This window comes from Ambystoma mexicanum, chromosome 2p (assembly GCF_040938575.1).
Source record: "Ambystoma mexicanum isolate Mex_15411 chromosome 2p, UKY_AmexF1_1, whole genome shotgun sequence".
Classification (NCBI taxonomy): domain Eukaryota; kingdom Metazoa; phylum Chordata; class Amphibia; order Caudata; family Ambystomatidae; genus Ambystoma; species Ambystoma mexicanum.
Genome location: NC_090923.1, coordinates 18,146,089 through 18,165,105, shown reverse-complemented (window position 1 = coordinate 18,165,105; position 19,017 = coordinate 18,146,089). Strand labels below are relative to the sequence as shown.

The 19,017-nt window shown below is 47.5% G+C and overlaps 1 protein-coding gene across 2 annotated transcripts in view; it reads right to left on the bottom strand.

Annotated features, from left to right (window-relative positions):
* LOC138566146 (zinc finger protein 485-like) overlaps positions 1-19,017 on the bottom strand; it is a 435,444-nt gene that overhangs the window by 257,667 nt on the left and 158,760 nt on the right. For both annotated transcript variants that reach the window (XM_069643160.1, XM_069643159.1), the window contains exon 4: positions 13,539-13,622. In XM_069643160.1, coding sequence (XP_069499261.1) covers positions 13,539-13,622 — 84 coding nt within the window. The remainder of the gene's footprint in view (positions 1-13,538; positions 13,623-19,017) is intronic.

Here is a 19,017-nt window from a genome sequence, read left to right as displayed (position 1 = left end):
TCTATTATGAGACCTGACAAAGTGGGCCATGAAGACGGGGAGGTTAGAACCCCCGTCAAGCAGGTTTTGTAAGGGGAGTGGGAACCTCCTTGAATTTGTTCCTAATTGGAATCCTAAAACAAGCAGCACTAAAATCAGAGTCCTGTGTCCTTATGGCATTTATGGAATTCAGGCGTTCGATTGCGTCAATAGGATCAAATTTTTGGAGGCCCTTTCTGCCCTGTATTCAAATACATTGATACAGGTAAGACTTGCTGCCACGGGTGTTCTATCTAAAGAAATTCGGAGCCATCGTGGTTTAAACCAGGTTTGTGCTCTAGCCTCGCTTTTGTTTAGCCTGTAGATCTCTGACCTGGGCGCCTCGCAAAACACGGTCAGGGCTTTTCTACCAAAGATCAATGGAGTTGCCATTCCCTGGGTCACTTATGCAGATCAAAGTGTTCAGGGACTTCACGCAAGTTGGTTTATAGAGGCGAATCAACTGCTTCACAGAGTATTTCAGTCAAAATGACATGAAAATCAATGTTAATAAATCAAGAGTCCTGAGCATGTCAGTGGTTCATAAGGGAAAAAAAACAGGCATTGTGGGTTGGAAAGGAGAAAATAAAGTGGTTCAAACAATAGTGTGCTTGGGTGGGATCATCAAGAAGAACAGACGACAGAGCCCACTACCTCTCACTTTGTGCCAAAACGAAACAATTGGCAGCCCAGGGAATGAGAATTCAGTGCAAATATTGCACATTTTCCCTTGCTCCATTGTTGTCCTTCTATCGCCAAAAGGCAGTGCCCATTTAAACCTGAAGGCATGCTTAACCTAACGTGGAAAGTTTGGGCCTTATAAGAAGGCCTGTTTTGGAGAAAGATCCTCAGACTGCCCAGCTCACTAGCAATCTCAACAATCAGAGATGAGCTCAGATTACAATCATTGGAGTTAATCTCCCTCTGGAAGACCATCATGTTTTATAGAAAGTGCAAAATAGCAGAAAGAGCAGCCCCCTTTGAAATCTTCAACTCAATAGATAAATTGATCGACCATCTGCTCAAAACATGGTGGGAGAGGCTAGAAGGAATTCTGGTAGAAAAGAATGCAGAAAGCGAGGAGTTAATCACCAATCCCATAGAGAGCAAAATAAAATTCCAAGAAAATGATTGGACTGAAACCAAACGAAAGAGAAATCTAGATAACATAAGACCTGGTCTAGAAATGGAAAAAAGGGTTTGAACAAGCTACCTCAATATCTATTAAAATGTCCCGCTCCACCCTGTAGGGCCCTATTGATGAGAGTGCGATTGAATATACTGGCTACCGGAGAGGTGAAACTAGCCAGGAAAAACAGAACGCCTGCCTAATCGCATTGTAGATACTGTGGCTTGCCTGGGGAAACAAACTCTTTTCCATCGTGTAACTGCTTGCACGGATCTCAATCTGCACAATGTCTACTTGAAAGCTCATAGGACCATCCGGTTGACAACCTTACATCTTCAGTGGTGGCAATGGATGGTAATGGAGAGAGAGTAAGCTTATGTCTAGCCGTCTTTCAGTTTTTTGAAGCTGCATTCAATCAACCTGCAGTGAGTGAATGATGAAATAATGTCCTAGTATTGAGCAGGATGTTGAGACCGATGTTGCGAAAACTTGGCCATCACCCAGTATATAAGAAATGACAGAATTAATTAGGTACTTGGAAATCATGTTGTAAACTGTTGCGTTAAATGAAAATCGGGATTTAAAATTTATGTTGTGAAATTGGGGAATGTGTCTTAATGTAAATGGTTAAATGTCTTACCTTGCTAGTTCAAACAAACATTTTTTTTAAAGTTCATATTTTTTTCCATACCAGATTCACACTTTACCAAGTCATTATTTACATTGTATTGAAATTCACTTAGGTTTTGTATGATGGCCATGATGCCACCCATCAAGTTTGTCAGTTTTTCGTTGATCCATTTATCATTGCCGAAAAAACTAAGGATTTAAAAAATAAATAGCAATTTGTTTTTAGCTGCCACTTCCGCGCTTCCAAGTCCCCTCTGTTGCATGTGTATCTCATGCAGGTGCGCGGCCGTGAGCACCCTCCCGCTGACAAACTCATACAGGGAGAGATAGTGCAGTTCGGGTTCACCGGTTGCTCTGCGCAGCCAGGACACACCCTGTTTTATAGGCACACGACAGAGTGCCACGTCGCTCCGCTGTGTGCTGAACCCTTAAAGGGGCAGCACCACACTCCTACTTTTTCATAAGGACAACAACAAACAACACAACTTTACTATACTTCAAAATACAAAACGCACTGCAAACCAAAACCCAGAAAATACCCCTTTAATAACATCCACCCGGACCCCAGCATGAACTGCAACATCCCAGGATGTTGCTCCGGAATCATGAGTCCAGTACATAGTTACTGAGGTGGACAGGTTTCCCTCGCCCTGTCCTCAGAGGGAACCTCCTGCCCGCCTCCCGGATGGAGACTCCTGCACCAGGGCTCGCTCAGGCCCGGCCAGCCTCCCGGATGGGGACTCCCACGGCAGGGCTCGCTCTGCCCGGAGAGTTGGGGGAGAAGTCCACGCCCCCACCTTCATCTGGAACCTCCATCATGTCCTGGCTCTGGGTCGCCTCCGCTCGAGGTTCCCCCAATTTCTTAAAGAAGCTGGCATTCCGAGTGACAGATGCAGTTCCATCCGAGGCCATGACCATTGACCCCTTCACAGCCACCACGTCCATCGGCCCTGGCTCATATGTCAATGACTGCTTCCCCTGCGGGTGCCTGTTTCGTACGAGCACCTCATCCCCAGCAGCAAGCTGCTGGGGCCCGAGTCCCTTCTGAAGGTTCTCCTGTTCCGTCCATAGCCTCCTGTCCATTTCCACTTGCTGGTCATCAATCACCACCGGCTCCTTCTCTCCCACCTTGGGTAACAGTTCTCTTGGGCACCGCTTGTACAGAGTTTCCGCCGGCGCCACCCCGTAGATGTATGCGGGGTGGCCCGGTATACGTGCAGAAACTGGTACAGGGCCCTCTGCAAACACTTGCCCTGCCCCTGTGCGATGCAGGATACTTTGAGGGTCATCATCCTCTCCGCCTCCCCGTTCGCCCTGGGCCAAAGGAGAGGGACCTTCCTGTGGTGTATACTATATTCCTCCATCAGCTTCGCAAAGCTCTCCCCTTGGAAGGGTGCTCCGTTAACCGAGCACAGTACCTTGGGGAGCCTATGAGCGGCAAATATCTTCTCCATCGCCACCACCAGGTTTTCAAAAGTCAACAAATTCGACCTCAGGGTACCTGGACCACTCGTCCACCACAAACAGCAAGTGTGTGCCACAGGTCGTGGAGCCAAAGTCTGCATGAACCACCTCCCATGGTGTCGTGCCCCGAGGCATGGCTTCAATGACAGGCTCCCTTTGGGCTGGGGATGCCGCCTGACACCATACACAGGATGCAACAAATTCCTCCATGCGTCTCTCCAACTCGGGGAAACCAGACCTTCTGGCGCAACCGAGCCTTTGTTTTGGCGGCGCCTTTGATGTCTCTGGTGGGCCAACTCAATGACCGGACTTATCTTCACCTGTGGGACCACGATCCGGTCAACTCTGAGCAGAAGACCAGCTTCAGAGAACGTCAGCTTGTATCTCACCTTCCACAGCTGTTCGAGAGTGACTTTGGCCTCCTGTGTCCGTATTGCAAGAGTGTCCAGCACAGCCTTGCACGATCCTTGCTGAATCGCGGACTTCAGGATAAGGAAGCATTCATCCTGAGCCTCCACCAGTTCCAGGTCTTCCAGCAGCACTGCGTTGGGGGTCGCCACCTCCACCTCCTCTGCACAGGTGTCCTCCTGATCGTCCGGGACACCTCTGGGGTGGCGAGACAAGTAGTCAACTGCATTGTTGCTCCCCAGCCGGTACACAAGCGAGACCCCATACTCCAGTAACGCTGACATCCACCGCTCAATCCTCGCAGGGGGCTTGGAGGATGAACCTGCCAAGATGGGCAGCAGGGGCTTATGGTCGGTCACCACTGTCACTGGCAGCCCTAGGACGTACAGCCTGAAGTGCCGAGAGCCCCACAGGAGCAACAGGGCCTCCCGCTCGATCTGAGAGTATCATTCGGTCTCCGAGAGGGCCTTGCTGGCGCATCCCACCGGCCAGACACCCGAGTTGGCATCTACTTGGGTCAGGACTGCCCCCAGGCCAAACGGGCTGGCGTCCACCACAATCTCCGACTGCAGGGCTGGGTCGAAGAAGGCCATTGTGTCTTTAACTGTGAGTGCACTTTGATATCTTTGAATGCTGCCTGTTCCAGCGGCCCCCACTGCCACGTAATGTCCTTCTTCGTGAGGACTTGCAATGGCTGCGACCGAGAGGCCAAGTTCTTAAAAAAGCGGCCACAGTACGTGACCACGCCTAGAAAGCTCTGTACCTCTGACACATTCTCCGGCAGTCGTGCCTCCATGATGTCTTTAACCTTGCGGGGGTCAGGTGACATGGCCCCCAAGAATTCAATAGTTGTCATGAGGAACTGGCACTTGTCACGGTGCAGTGTCAGGCCCAGTGACTGGAGCCGCTCAAATGCCTTGGCCAGCTTATGCAGATGCTCCGTTTCAGACTTAGCAAAGACTAGAATGTCGTCACTAATGTTGAGGACGCCATCCAGGTCTGCAAGGGCGCCACGTATGATGTTTTCAAACACTTTCACTGCCGAGGAAACCCCAAAACTCAGTCTTTTATAACGGTACAATGCCCGATGGGTGATGAATGTGGTGATGTAGCTTGAATCGGGGTGCAGCACCACCTGGTGGTAAACCGGCTCTTAAGTCCAATTTGGAAAAGAAACGGGCACCCTGCAGTTCGGTGCTATCATCAAAGGTAGGCGTCAGATGCCGCTCTCTCTTCATGGCCTTATTGGGGAGCTGCATGTCGACGCAAATTCTCACTGAGTCCAGCTGCTTTGGCATCCTGGCAATGACGGGGAACACCCACGGGGTTGGGCCTTCAACCTTCTCGATGATGTCAAGGCTGACCAGATTGTCCAGCTCTCGATCAACCAAGTCCCGCAAGATGGGCTGAACCGACTCGTCAATGTGCAACCTCACCGGGTCCCCTGCCATTCGCCCAATCCCCTCAAACAACTGGAGTACTTGACCAGTAACGTTTGAATGTCCTCAACATACACAGAGTATGCAAAACTGACAATCCCCAAGGCCTCAGCCGCTGCGCAACTCAGCAGAGTGTTGCTTCTCACAGTTATAACATAGAAGCAAGCTCTTATCCAAGAGCCCCCATGTCCCACATCAGCCACAAAGGCTCCATCCAACAGAATTGGCTGTGACACCCCCAAACGTGAAGACCCGCACCTTCGGGGCAGCCACCTTCGGGGCAAGGGGAGGGGGACTCCATTGCGTCATAATGTTCTCTCGCCATTACATTTACTGAGGCCCCAGTGTCTACCAGCACCAGGACAGGTGACTCGTTCACTTTGACCAGACACCTCGGTTGTCGCCTGTTCTTAGAGCATAGGACGCCCACACTAGACACAAAGAAAATGTTCTCCTCTTCCTCTTCATCCTCATCCTCTTCGAGTTGGGCACCTTCTTCTCCCTGGTCCACCTGGGCGATATTGGGCGGGTGTGACTGATGAAAATAGCCAGACCAGACTGGACTTCTTGGCACTACCACAGGCAGAGGGGCCCGACACATAGGGCATAGTGATCGGCCAGACCACACTGGCCACGCACTTTGCCCGCAGCCGGGCTCTCTGCAGGGTGGGGCAGGTCATACCCACACTTTAGGCACAAGCCTCCTGAGCTTCCACCCCTGTCACGGAAGTTGCCCACTGGCCTCCTGGCACCTCTGTCACCCATGCCACGGCCTATGGCACACATTTTCACCATCCTTTCCCCTCACTCTCTGGCCGGCCTCCCTTAGCCCTCCTCCAACCCCCACCTGCGAGGCTAAGAACCTCAGGGTCATCTTTGACTCCACCATTTCCTTCTCCGCCCACATCTCCGAGGTCTCTAAAAAGTCAAATTTCCGACTGCACCTCCTCAGAGGTACTCTGCCTTTCTTCTCCTTCCCCAGAAGCTCATGGTATCTCAAGCTCTGGTTCTCTCTAGCTTGGACTATTGTAACAGCCTCTTTCTAAATCTACCTGCCTCTACTCTCCGCCCTCTGCAACTAATCCAGAACAGGACTGCGAGACTTGTCCTTGGCCTCAAGCCCTGGGATCGTATCTCTCCAGCTCTGAAATCTCTCCACTGGCTCCCAGTGGATGCAAGGATTAAGTTCAAAACCCTCTGCTCCTATACCTCCAACTCACTCAGGGTCAGTCGTTTTTCTAAGAAACGAGCTGGGGGTAGATCTCTGTCTTCGGCTAGGGCCTCCCTCTGGAACAGTCTCCCTGCCACTCTAAAACTTGAGGAGAACCATCTCCGGTTCCGGAAGCACCTCAAGACCTTCCTCTTTTCTTCTGCCTTCGCTCCCCCTCTCCCCTGCTGATCTGTTCTCTCTTGGCACCATGCACCTGGCCACCCCCTGTCTTTTGGGCCCAGGTACCTGCTCATCCTGCCACCCTCCCGCACTGCCTCCGAGACACCCCTTGCACTGGGGTCTGTATCTGTACCCATACAGCCCCCCCTTTTTCTTCCTGCACTTATCAGACCTACCCTGTCTGCTGCCTTAAACCTAGCACTTGCAAATTGCTGGCTGCATTACCACTGTTTGTTGCCTTTATTATTTATTTATTGTTATTTATCTGTTTTTATTTGTTTCTCCTCTGCTTCGCACTTTCCACCTCTCCTCCCTTCCATGCACTTTTCCCCTCCCCCCTGTCCCATGCACTTGCTCAATGTCACTGGGCCTAGTAAGATCGCCGTTTTGTTCTCCCCTGTTCCCCTCCCTTGTCGCGCTCTGAAACACTTGTGTACCAGCGCGATAGAAATAAAATATCAATCAATTTATATCAATCAATTTCTTCCGCCTTGCCAGGGCGCACCCCGGCCTCCATCCTGGATGCCCTCACCTCAGAGACCTCCTGGCATCGTCCTAGATCAAGGATGCGTGGCAGGGTGATGCCTGGTTCCCGCAGTACCTGTCTGCGTAGCTTGCCAGACGCTCACCTCTGGATCAGCTGATCTCTGACCATCGTGTCAGGGTTGTCCCAGGCACATGTCACTGACAGCCGGCGCCGTCTGGCCATAGAAATTGTCCAGTGTTTCATCGTCCTTCTGACGGGTAGACCTCATCACAAAACACTCATAGTCCACAATTGCAAGGGGCAAGAAATAATTTTGAAGGGCGGCCTTCGCTGCAGCGTAGGAGGTGTCCGTCAGTTAAAGGGATTCAAAAACTTCATGTACCGCATGCCCAGCAGATTATAAAAGGGTTGCCAGCTTACTGTTATCGTTTGTTTCCATGGTAGCTCGAAAGTACATGTCGAGCTTATCCATCCACCTTTTCCATCGGGGCCCCAGGCTGGACAGGGCACCCGAGATGTCAAACTCAGGAATTGGTTGCAGCGCCCCTGCTGGTCTCATCGGGGCGATCATTTGGGGCACATGGGGCGGAAGCACAGGCAGAGGCACTCCTTGGTCAGCCTGATCGTTCATGGCTATGAGCGCACAGGCACCCCACTTAATTACAGATGGGACCGTAACTCACCCATACAGTCTTCCTACAGATGAAGTGGATGAAAAAGCGGGCTCCTCAGTTCTTCACCCCCACCAAAACCAAGAAAAATTAAGTTGTGCGGCATGAGCAGCAGAACAGTCCAAAACCCCGGGCTGGGTGTGGCAGGAGAACCACAGAAGGTGAAGGGAATGTCCTAGTGTGTCCAGAAATTGAGCTGGGTGGGCCTAGTGGACCAACAGAAACAGCAGGCCTCCCCCCAACTCGACGAAGTTTTGCACTCCAAAATTCCAAATTGGAATCCTCGATGTGCAGATGCAGCTGCCCGCTGCTGAATTTCCCAAAAATTAGGTCTGGATGGCGCACAGGCACCCTTTTAAAGGGCAGCGACCATCCCAGGCCTGATTGACAAAACGGCCGCCGAGCCGCGTGTTCCTTTTCCTTTCCGCGGCATGGAAAAGATGAAAACTACCTTGGCGAGCAAAAATTCCACTCGTCGCCACTGTTGCATGTGTATCTCATGCAGGCGAGCAGCCGTGAGCCCCCTCCTGCTGACAAACTCACACAGGGAGAGACGCTTGCAGTTCAGTCTCCCCGGCCGATCTGCGCAGCCGGGACACGCCCCGTTTATTTATAGGCACGCGGCAGAGTGCAACATCACTCCGCCGCGTGCTGAACCCTTAAAGAGGCAGCACCACACCCTCCAACAACATATGAACTAGCTTTCAGCTTCTAACACACGCCGGTACGCGTTTAAAGTAAATCTCATCAATCCTTCTCTTCCTGCATTACGAATGTTTTTAGTTTCATTCCTAGTTTTCCTATCGCGGCTCACAGCAACGTTATCCATCAATCCTTTAACCAGGGATTTCATTCACTGAGAAAAAAGTGGTCTACGCCACCTAGCTGGCAAAGTGCTGGAAAATGTAGAGGTCCTGTGATGCAAGTTAAAACCAAGAAACATTTTACCAGGCCAGGATTGCGGGACCGAAGGGGTGAGATATGCTGGCATTATATAAACAACGTATGGTGTTACCTCGCGATCTAATGTAATTTGCGTTCAGGTTTATTTCGGTCAGATTTCTGAAAGCAGTTTATTTTAAATCAAACACTAATCTGTCAAAAGAAGGATACAAATCAAAAACACTATATCGCTCATAGCGCCTTCCATGACAGGGCACAGAAGTCATTGCCCACTTTCAGATGAACCCCTCTGACCTGATTGGAATTAGCACATGTTTATCGCGCAGGAAAGCAGAGTCCGAGGAAGCAGCGTGGCATGGCATCCCAGCAGGGCAAGGAGTGGCCTGGGGGTTTGGTTGTGGTTAGAGAAAGTTTGGAGGGCGTGTGTGGAGGCGGGGGGCGGGGGAGTGATTAAGAGGACTATACATCATAGGAGACTTACGAGAGAGCTGGGGCCAGGGGTTGCGTGAGGCTTGCCCAAAAGAAGGAAGATGGGAGGGGGTTGCCAGTGTGTCCCCCTGCACAAGAGGAGGGTTGGGAATAGGAGCACCCGACCTTGCTGACCAGTAGGCCAGAAGACTAACACAGCTGACATGGAATCCCCACTCATGGCACCAACTAACTCAACAAAGATCAGGAAAGCCCAAATACCTATTCTAGTATGACCAGCGACAAAAATAGGGTTCCATGTGGTAATATCCCCGCAAAAATATCGGCATACAAGAATGGTGCCAAATTATTGCGGCAATATTAACCCATTAAACCTTCGGTGGACTCCCCCGCAACCCCCATATTATTTTAAAGGGAGCGGGGGACACCCCTGCAACCCCCGCTCCCATTTACCCTGAAAATTATCCCCATTAATAATATTGCCTATGGCTGTTCCCAAAGACCATATATATGCCGATATTATTGGTGGGGATAATATTACCCGATACCAAAAATAGTTGTCTGGGATCACATTCCTCATCCCAACAGCATAGTTATTTGGTGAATGGCAAAAGGAACCAAACACTCCTCCAACATGCGCATCTACTTTACACACATACAGTACAGTGGAATCTTCACTCTGACATCCACATACCTCGAATGCAAAAATCATGTAAACTCTCCAACTCTCCCCGTAAACACACCAACCACTGCGACCCCCACCACAATGCGGATGGTTACGAGGAAAAAAAATACATAAAAAAGCAGGATAACATCACCTGTGAGCCCAACTGGCAACAAACATCCCATCACAACTCACTAGAAAACCGGTGCGTCCAATCTGCACACATCAACACACCATGATTCACATGTTTGCGCTTCTACTGTTTCAACAAACCACAACCCTCCCCTCTCTCCTACATGACCTTCAGGCAACCCAAATGACAGAGGTTGTGTCACACAAGAAGCAATTCATTACGTATATAACAAGATCGAAAAAACGATGCAGACACATCCGTATTGACCAACTATATATAGCCATATGCGGATACATCCCATTGAAGCCAAAATACTTGCGAGGAGAGTAGTATGTTAGCTGCAGAACTGTAGTGAAGAAGATGGGGAATGGGCATGATCAACACTCTATCCACCCATAGGGCAGCTGGCTACAGTTGAGGGCTCTGCTATACATGAAGTCACATGCAAATTACATGCACAATTGATAGATGGGTCAAATATACATTCAACACATATCATCTTTTTTTAAACGATTTTATTAGTTTCTTCAAACAAACAATACAAACCAAACATGCAGTGCATATATCAACAGTCCAATTGCACATTGCTTAATTCTGATCACTGCTTCCCTTATACCACCCCCCATTCCGAGCCTATTGCTTCCCTCATTTCGTTTCTGCATCTTGTGGTAGGGTCTCCCCTTCCATGAGTTCTGCCGGGTCTTGTATTGCCCCAAACAACTCTGCTATTAATAATTTCCAGGCCATCATGGACTCTGTCTCTTCCACCCCCCCTGCGCTATTCGCTTTTTGCCATACCGTGGTTTCTGCTTCTGCCCATTTCTGCAAGTCTTTCCACCACATCTCTACTCGCAGTCTGTGGCATGACTTCCATCCCATAGCAATTCTCCTCTTTGCAAGCACATATGCCAGATCTTTCAGTTTACTCACATGTTTGGATTCTGCGATCCAGGGAACCCCCTCCAGCAAACAGGCCCACACTGTATCCACCACAATCATAACCCCCTTCTCTGCTAGTTTGTGTGCCACTTCGCTCCAGAAGCGCTCAATAACCCGGCATGACCAAAACATATGCACCATACCCGCATCCTCTTCATTACATTTAGGGCATGCTTGCCGTCCTGCATTTTTGAACCTGGATATCCTCTGGGGTGTCATATACGCCCTATGCGTAATATACAGTTGTATCTGTTTAATCTCGCATTCCTCAACACCTTTTTATGGTACCCCTGAACTCGTTCCCACATCCCGTCGTCCATCGGGGCTCCCACTTCCGCTTCCCAGTCTTGTCTCAATTGTGTTACCTCTTTCCAAACCTTAGATATCATCATTTTGTATATTCTAGGTATCTCATGCCCCCCCCCTCCGTTATATCGTATATTAGGTCTATAGTAGCCTCTGGTTCTTCCTCTAGTACAACTTTGGGCCATATTTTCTTGATTCTCTGCGCCATTCTATGATATGTAATGTACTGGCCCGTGTGCAACCCAGTTTCCTCACCCAGCACCTCAAAATCTATGATAGAGCCCTCTCGCCAGATATCACCCATTGTTGCTAACCCAACCGGTTCCCAGTGGTTCCTGATTATCATCCTTAGCTGCTCATCTCCCCCCGTTAGTGCGACTAGTGGTATCTGCGGGGAACATGGGGATGGGCTCTCCATCTGGCATGCCCTGCGCCACATCTTCCATCCAAGTATCAGCATCTTAGGGCGCCCTTCCATTTCTGTCTTGGGCAACCACATCATCTCTTTCAAGTAAAATGGGGCACAATCTTGTCCAAGCAACCTGGATTCGGAGGTCACTTCATCCGAGAGCCATTTGGCAACATACTGCAGTTGACTCGCTACATAATAGACCTCATAATTAGGCAGTTTTATCCCCACTTTCTCATAAAAGTTCTGTAGCTTCCACAGTGCCACTGTTTTGCGTGCCACGCCACAGGAAATCCCTACACATACTGTTCAGTTTAATAAAGAACTTTTTGGGTATCAGATGTAGTATATTCCCAAAATAGTGCAGGAGCCTAGGTAGGACCACCATCTTTAGCATTGCCCCACGTCCCATCATTGCCAAGGGCAACTTCTCCAAGAATCTCATGCATTTTTCAATTTTTTTTAATGGCTTCCTCTTTGTTGTGCTTATGCTCCTCTTCCACTGTGTGGTATACGTCTATCCCTAAATAACGAAATGTACTAACCGCCCATGGTATCTGTAACACTGGTAACTGTTCCATTAGAATCATTTTATATCCTCCCAGTGGAAACATGCTGGACTTCTGAGGGTTCACCGCTATGCCAGACAACCCCGCATATCTCTCCATTACTTCTAAAATATATTGGAGATGTTCTTCCGGGTGCCGCAAGTACAGCAGCATATCATCCGCAAATAGGGAAATCAGATGCCGTTCCCCTCCCACCGTGATGTCATATTGTTGTCTCAAATATATTGCTAGGGGTTCCAGAGCCAATATGTAAAGCATCGGAGACCACGGACATACTTGTCTGGTGCCTCTGTGAAGCTGCCATCATTCCGATATCACTGCTCCCGTTTTAACTCTTGCCAGCAGTTCACTATATAGCATTTTCGCCCACCGTATATATCCAGGCTCCATCCCATAGCCCGCCAGGGACGCCAACAGCCATGGCCACCTGACCGAGTCGATGGCTTTTATTGCGTCCAAAGATACAATTGCCATTTCACCCTCGTTCTCGCCCCCAAACTCAATGACCCGTTGGAGTCGTCTATGATTGTTGGATATATTCCTATTCGGGACATAACCGGTCTGATCATGGTGTATTAGTTTAACAATAACCCTCTTCAGTCTATTTGCTAAAACAGCCATCAATATCTTACTATCTTGATTTAACATCGATAGAGGTCTATAGGAACCGCAGCTATGCCCAGGCTTGTTAGGTTTGGGAAGCGGTATTATAATCGCTTCTCTAAGTGACTCTGGCAAACTTCCCAGCTCAAACGCTTCATTCAACATTTCTAACAGTGGGGGGGGGGGGAGAACCTCTTCTTTATATACTTTATAAAATTCATTTGGGAGTCCATCAGCCCCAGGGGTCTTACTAGTGGGCAACTGTCTCACCACCTCTTCCAGCTCCTCCAATGTAATCGGTGCATCAACACATATCCTCTTATCTGCATCATCAGGTTACTGCAGTACAAATGTTTTATCAGAATTAAATAATCCATTTACACGGAGCATTAAATCAATGGAATACTAACAACAACAAAAAAAAACAGTCCTGAGTGGAAGTACAGTACTGGCAGTTTGAAATGGTGAAACTACTTACCAGCTGACTTACAGTTATAAGAAAACAAGCTATGGTTTAGAGAGGCACTAAAAGGTTTGTAATGTATAAAAGCAAGCCTTCCAAGCCAAAGCTTTAGAGTGACTTCATCCTAGAGAACCTGCAAGTGAAGCGACTAGGATGGAAGTGGACATTACTTTTGGACTTTATTATTGGATGAATGGAAAGGATCGAATGAACGAAATGGATGGACGCATGTGAAATGGATGAAATGGATACCAATGATATATAGAGCACTATATAAATAACAACATAACATTACAGACCTGTCAGCATCTGAGACGGCTTCTGCAATGCAACGTTTTGCGATGGGTAAGAAAACCTCTTTACCCCTGCCCATCTCAATTTACAGTAAGTGCCTTAGACTGGTCCCGCTTTCCCCCCCTTCCTTCTATACATTCGCACCGTGCTCTAAAGCCACTTTGGTTTACATCGGTTCATTGTTACTGACCTGCAGGGGGCCCATCACGGCGCTCAGGCTCCTTCAGATAGTCTTTCCCTCCCATTAAAGCACCAGCATCCACGGTTGAATCACCTGCATAAAATACAATCCATGATCACCACCTTCCTGTGTAAGGATTTAGATTCACAAATCATAAATTCATCCCAAATAAGCCCACCTGCATGTTCAGCCCTTTGGGAAATGAGACTTGGATACTTTGCTATATGTATAAGTAATCCTAATGCTATTCTAGGGTCACTTTCTTTGGGTCAGGATTCCACATGGTACAAACCTTTCATTAAAATAAGAAAGTGGCATTATGTGATGAGGGATTCGAATATCTTCCTTTTCATGTAATTTTCTATGACCAGGTTTGCTGTCACTGCATTTCATTGTAATACTTTCTGATAGTGCAGAACTCTGCACTTGCCTCGGCAGACCCTCCCCCATGGCGCCAGGTCGTGTAGCACTTTCCATAGCTTGCACTTCGTCTGTGGCTCACCCACAAGCACAGACATTGCACCTAGCCCTCCTGCCCTCCTCCTTGCTGCACCTTCTGAATACTCACAAGGCATAGTAGTGTTGACCTTTTCCCTTTCCCCCACTGTATTTAATATTTTGTGTATGTTAATGTGTTTCATTCACATGTTCCCTCCCTGTTTCCCTTTGGGTGCTTTGAAACAGTATTTACTTACTGTATAAGCGCCCAACAAGCGAACAATAAATACATATTGGTAACAGGGGTTTCTGCTTGTATGTGATTCTTTAATCCAATGTGTTATATGAATTCTTTGTCTATGTTTGCTTTACTTGTGCAAGGTGTGTTTTTAACATGGGCATAATAAATAAACAAATAACTTCCATCGGTGATGGGGCCAACACACAGCCTTGCCTCATGCCCGCCGGAGCGCACAAAACAGAATTAACCATTATAGCACAGAGGAAACAAAGCAGAATTTAAAAAGTAAATGTAAAGTGTGAAGAATTCTATGAATCCATCACTGGAATCTTGCCTAAAGTCTCCTCCCAAGTGGCCAGGAGAGGGCAGATGCTTCCTGATCCCAATCCTGGGGGTGGTGTACTGCGGGAGAATCACTTGGGCGGGGACAAAGCCTAGGGTAGCGGGGAGATTAAACAGAATGAGAGAGAATATTTTTCCCTAGAGAGGAACACCTTTGTAACCAGGTTAATGGAGGGATTGCACATTTGGCATTTGTAATGTGCACTATACAACAACATGCGTTTCAAGGCGCATCAAAACAAGGGAGGAGGTGGTGGGGGAAAGTATCAAACAAAAACAGAAGTGTTCTTAGAAAATCCTGAAGCATTCCAAACGTGCATGAGCTATGGTGTGAGAGCAGGGAAAAGGTGCAGGGAGAGGGGATTAGGGAATAAAACAAAAATGATTTAGAACGTGCAAGTGTTGTGACATGAAAAAAGTGAGGGGAAGAAGGGAGGAGGCAAAAACAGACAGGAAAACAACAAACAAGATGCAGCAATAAGTAGGCAATAACAAAAGTAGTAGGGCTAAAGAAATAGAATGCCACATCAAATTCCAGAAATACAGAGAACAGCAATAGTAGGAGCAGTGCAAGGGAAAGGGCCGCAGAGTAAGAATAACCACATGAGTGCAAGGAATACCAAATGCAACACTAGCAGGAAGCAGCGCAAGGGAAAGAGCTGCAGAGAAAGAATGGCCACATGAGTGCAAGGAATACCAAATGCAACATTAACAGGAAGCAGCGCAAGGGAAAAGGTTTCAGAGAAAGAATGGCCACATGAGTGCAAGGAATACCAAATGCAATATTAGCAGGAAGCGGCGCAAGGGCAAGGGTTACAGAGAAAGAATGACCACAAGAGTGCAAGGAATACCAAATGCAACATTAGCAGGAAGCAGCGCAAGGGAAAGGGCCGCAGAGAAAGAATGACCACATGAGTGCAAAGAATACCAAATGCAACACTCGCAGGAAGCAGCACAAGGGAAAGGGCTGCAGAAAAAGCATGACCACATGAGTGCCAGGGAGATAAAATGCAACATTAGCAGGAAGCAGAGCAAGGGAAAGGGCCAAAGATTAAGAATGGCCACAAGAGTGCAACGAATACCAAATGCAACATTAGCAGGAAGCAGCGCAAGGAAAAGGGTTGCCACATGAGTGCAATGAATACCAAATGCAACATTAGCAGGAAGCAGCGCAAGGGAATGGCCCACAGAGAAAGACATGTCCTCATCAGTGCAAGAATACAACAGTCGGCAGCAGTGAGCACTGCAAAGGATAGAGGCAAAATGTTCCAGCCAAGTGTCAAACCGATAAGGTACATCAAACAAGGATCAAGGAGTAGGCCACTGAAACCATGGCAGCAGAGTGAAGTCGGTGCATGAGCGAGTCACAGTGGGAATCCGGATAGAGATAATGAAGTCAATTTAGAACATGTCAACCTCCTACTAAAGGTGGGGAGGTAAACTCCCAGGGTACAACCCAATACAATAGTATATTGAAAGAACCAGTGTTTCGTCTCCCTAAAGATATACATCCTCCCCGAGACAAAGGTATACCAAAAGGGATGATGGAAATATGGCCACTCTTATTCCAACTATATCTAAAAAGGCTAAATCTTACAGATCCCCTTCTACAAATATTGAGAGAAAGCAAATTATTGCTAAAACAATCAAATCAGCAGAACAACCAAACCTTTTTGAAAGGGACTCCTTGTGCCAGAACCCCTCAAGAAGTGTGACAAAGAAGAGGGCTAAAGTGGCATGCAGAGGCAGAGACCAAGCAGGCAAGCCTAGTATACTATGGTGCGGTCAGGCAGTTAAGACAGAAGGCCTGCATCTAAAGCCAATTAACACACCCGAGGGGCATAAATGGCTGCTGAAGGAGGGTGTAGCAGAAAGAAGCTGAAAGGTCGGCAGCAGCAGAAGGAGAAGAATCAGAACTGGAGGCTGGGAGTTCACAAGGAAGTGTGACCACGGAAGGGACGCAGGAGCAGTAGAAGGGCAGATTTCACCTGCAGGCTCAGAGTTGGTCCTGTGCTCACAAACACTGTCTGGCTGTGGCTGCATTGGAAGAGACTGGAGTAAACTGGCAGTCTTTCTAGGTGCGCATAATTGTCGTGAATGCAGAGCTGAAGTCCTGTGTTTTACCCGAGGCCCGTGTGCAGAAGCAAGCCGAGGGAAGCTGGAGAAAAGAAGACTCTCCATTAATGAGACCAGATCCGAAACACTGGTGCTGCCGAAACAGTGCCTGTGCTAGCAGTAGGGTTGGGAAGTCGAGTCAACCTGCAGCCGCTGCAATATTGGAGCCAGTAAACGAAGGACAGAACACCAGAGCAGCAGAAACTCCTTTCCGGTAACTGTAACAAGCTGAATTTCATTCCCATTGAAGGTAAAGCAAGTGAAAGTCTTCATGGTTGTGGGAAGTCTTGTTAAACAAAGGGAAATGTATCGCACGCTTATCCTGCAATAACTGAAGTGCTTGCGTGTGAAGAAAGTCTTTCTTTTCCAATTGTTACTTTAAAATCATTGACCAGAGAAGTTGCATGTCTCCTATTAACAGAGAGAAAGTTACTGGTAATGAATGCATACACAGTAGTAGACTTTACCATTAAGTTACAAGGAAATATCACTTCAGAGAGGCCGCGTATGCAATATTGCGTTTCCTGATCATTGTTAAAAACGGAAGCCATCTTTGGGAAAGGGAACGCAAGTAGCAAGTGGAAGTTTACCATTAAACCACCACTGTGTGTACCTAAAGTTGACTTTGAAGTACACTTCAACTTTTGTTAACATCCTACATTCAAGTGTTGCAGTAGTGGTTGAATTCAGAAGTAAAACAACATTTGCACAAGCCAGTAGGCATAACCTTGCAAAGAGGAAACCAGCCAAAATAAGAACTGAAGCTCATTGTTTTTTTTAGATTGATTTCAAACTATTTATAGTACTAATATTACATTATAGAACAAATAAAATAGAGTCATAATACAACACAATACACACAGAATGGAAAAAAAGAAACTAAAGAAAGTAACAGCACGCAAGAAATAAGGATCCCATTGACGGAACCCCCACGCCCAATCCAATGACACATATCCACTTTTCAAAATGCTCACCCGTTTTAATAGTTGGTCCTTTGATCATGCAGTGCAAAGTTCGAATATAGCTAATGCAAAACGAGGGAGGCAAGTCTTTACAAGCTCTATATTGCCCATCGCACAAGCAGAAACATAAAGTGGAAAAACCATTCTGTAGGCCCCAGTGGCCATGACTATATCTACTTGCACATCAACCATGACCACCTATCAAAGATAAATGCCAGGAATTTTGCCAAGGCTAACGAGCGACAACTGGGCAGACGTCATGAGCCTATGCCATAGTTCTCTCGATATACCCTCGGCAGTGGAATTGAGAAAGGGTTCAAAGCTCGCAAACCTCAGTTCCATCAGCTTTGCGGCAGAATAGTACCAGTGCTTCAAGGTCTCCAGCTCAATTGTACACATTCTACACACCCGTAATTCCAAGCATTCCCCAATTTTGGCCCTAATACCCATAGTGTTGTCAGACAGTTATTTCTGAATCTGAGATATGAGTTTCTAACCTTTGTTGAATGAAACTTTTTCAGGTACAGCCTGTCCTCCCCGATAGGTAAGTAAAATAATTCTTGCCCAATGTATCTTTTTAGTCTTTCTAAGTCATCTAGGTGGACTGTATTGTCCCACCTGTTCACCTTTATTTTGAGAATATCATCAGATACTGTGCCCGAGAGCCCTAGTTGCTCCATGAATGACTTGCATCTTTTCTTGAATTTCCGTAAGAAGGGATTATGTCCCTAGCCCATCATATTATTCAAGTAGATGTCGATGTGCGGTACCTCAGCTCTAGACATTTTGCAAAACAAGGAAAGGCTTTGCTTCATCATCTGGGATCACCACGAAACCAGACCCCAGCTTCAGCCTAATCACAATCACTGGTAATGCGCGCCAGAGACCAGGACCCTTTTCAGAATCCTCCCTTCCAAAATGTCAAAGAACTTCCTGCTCCTACTATTTGTTAGCTCGCACACATACAGGACAGTGGCTGATATGTTAGACCTGTAAAACTCTATCATGGGCCACGGAGATCATGCACAATCTATTTTTGATAACCTTTAATAGCGTAAGGCACATCCAAACTTTCTCTTCCATCTTAGTTTCCTCGATTTTCTGTTTCTGTCTATGGGAAACAAAGAAGCCCAAGTATCTTATGCATTCCACTTTTACTAGAGGTCGATCATTCATCTTCCACGTGTAGCTTTTCTGATTTTTTTCCTCTTGCTACAGGTCATCACGTAGGATTTTGCTGGATGTACTGCTAGGCGGTTCTGTGAAAGGTAGTTCATTACTCCTGTCAGACATCGCTGGAGTCCAGCAGGGGTGTAGTCCACCAGGACGGGATTGTCCACATATGCGATGCAGCCTATGTTTAATTCCATCCATCACGGGGCATAAGCAC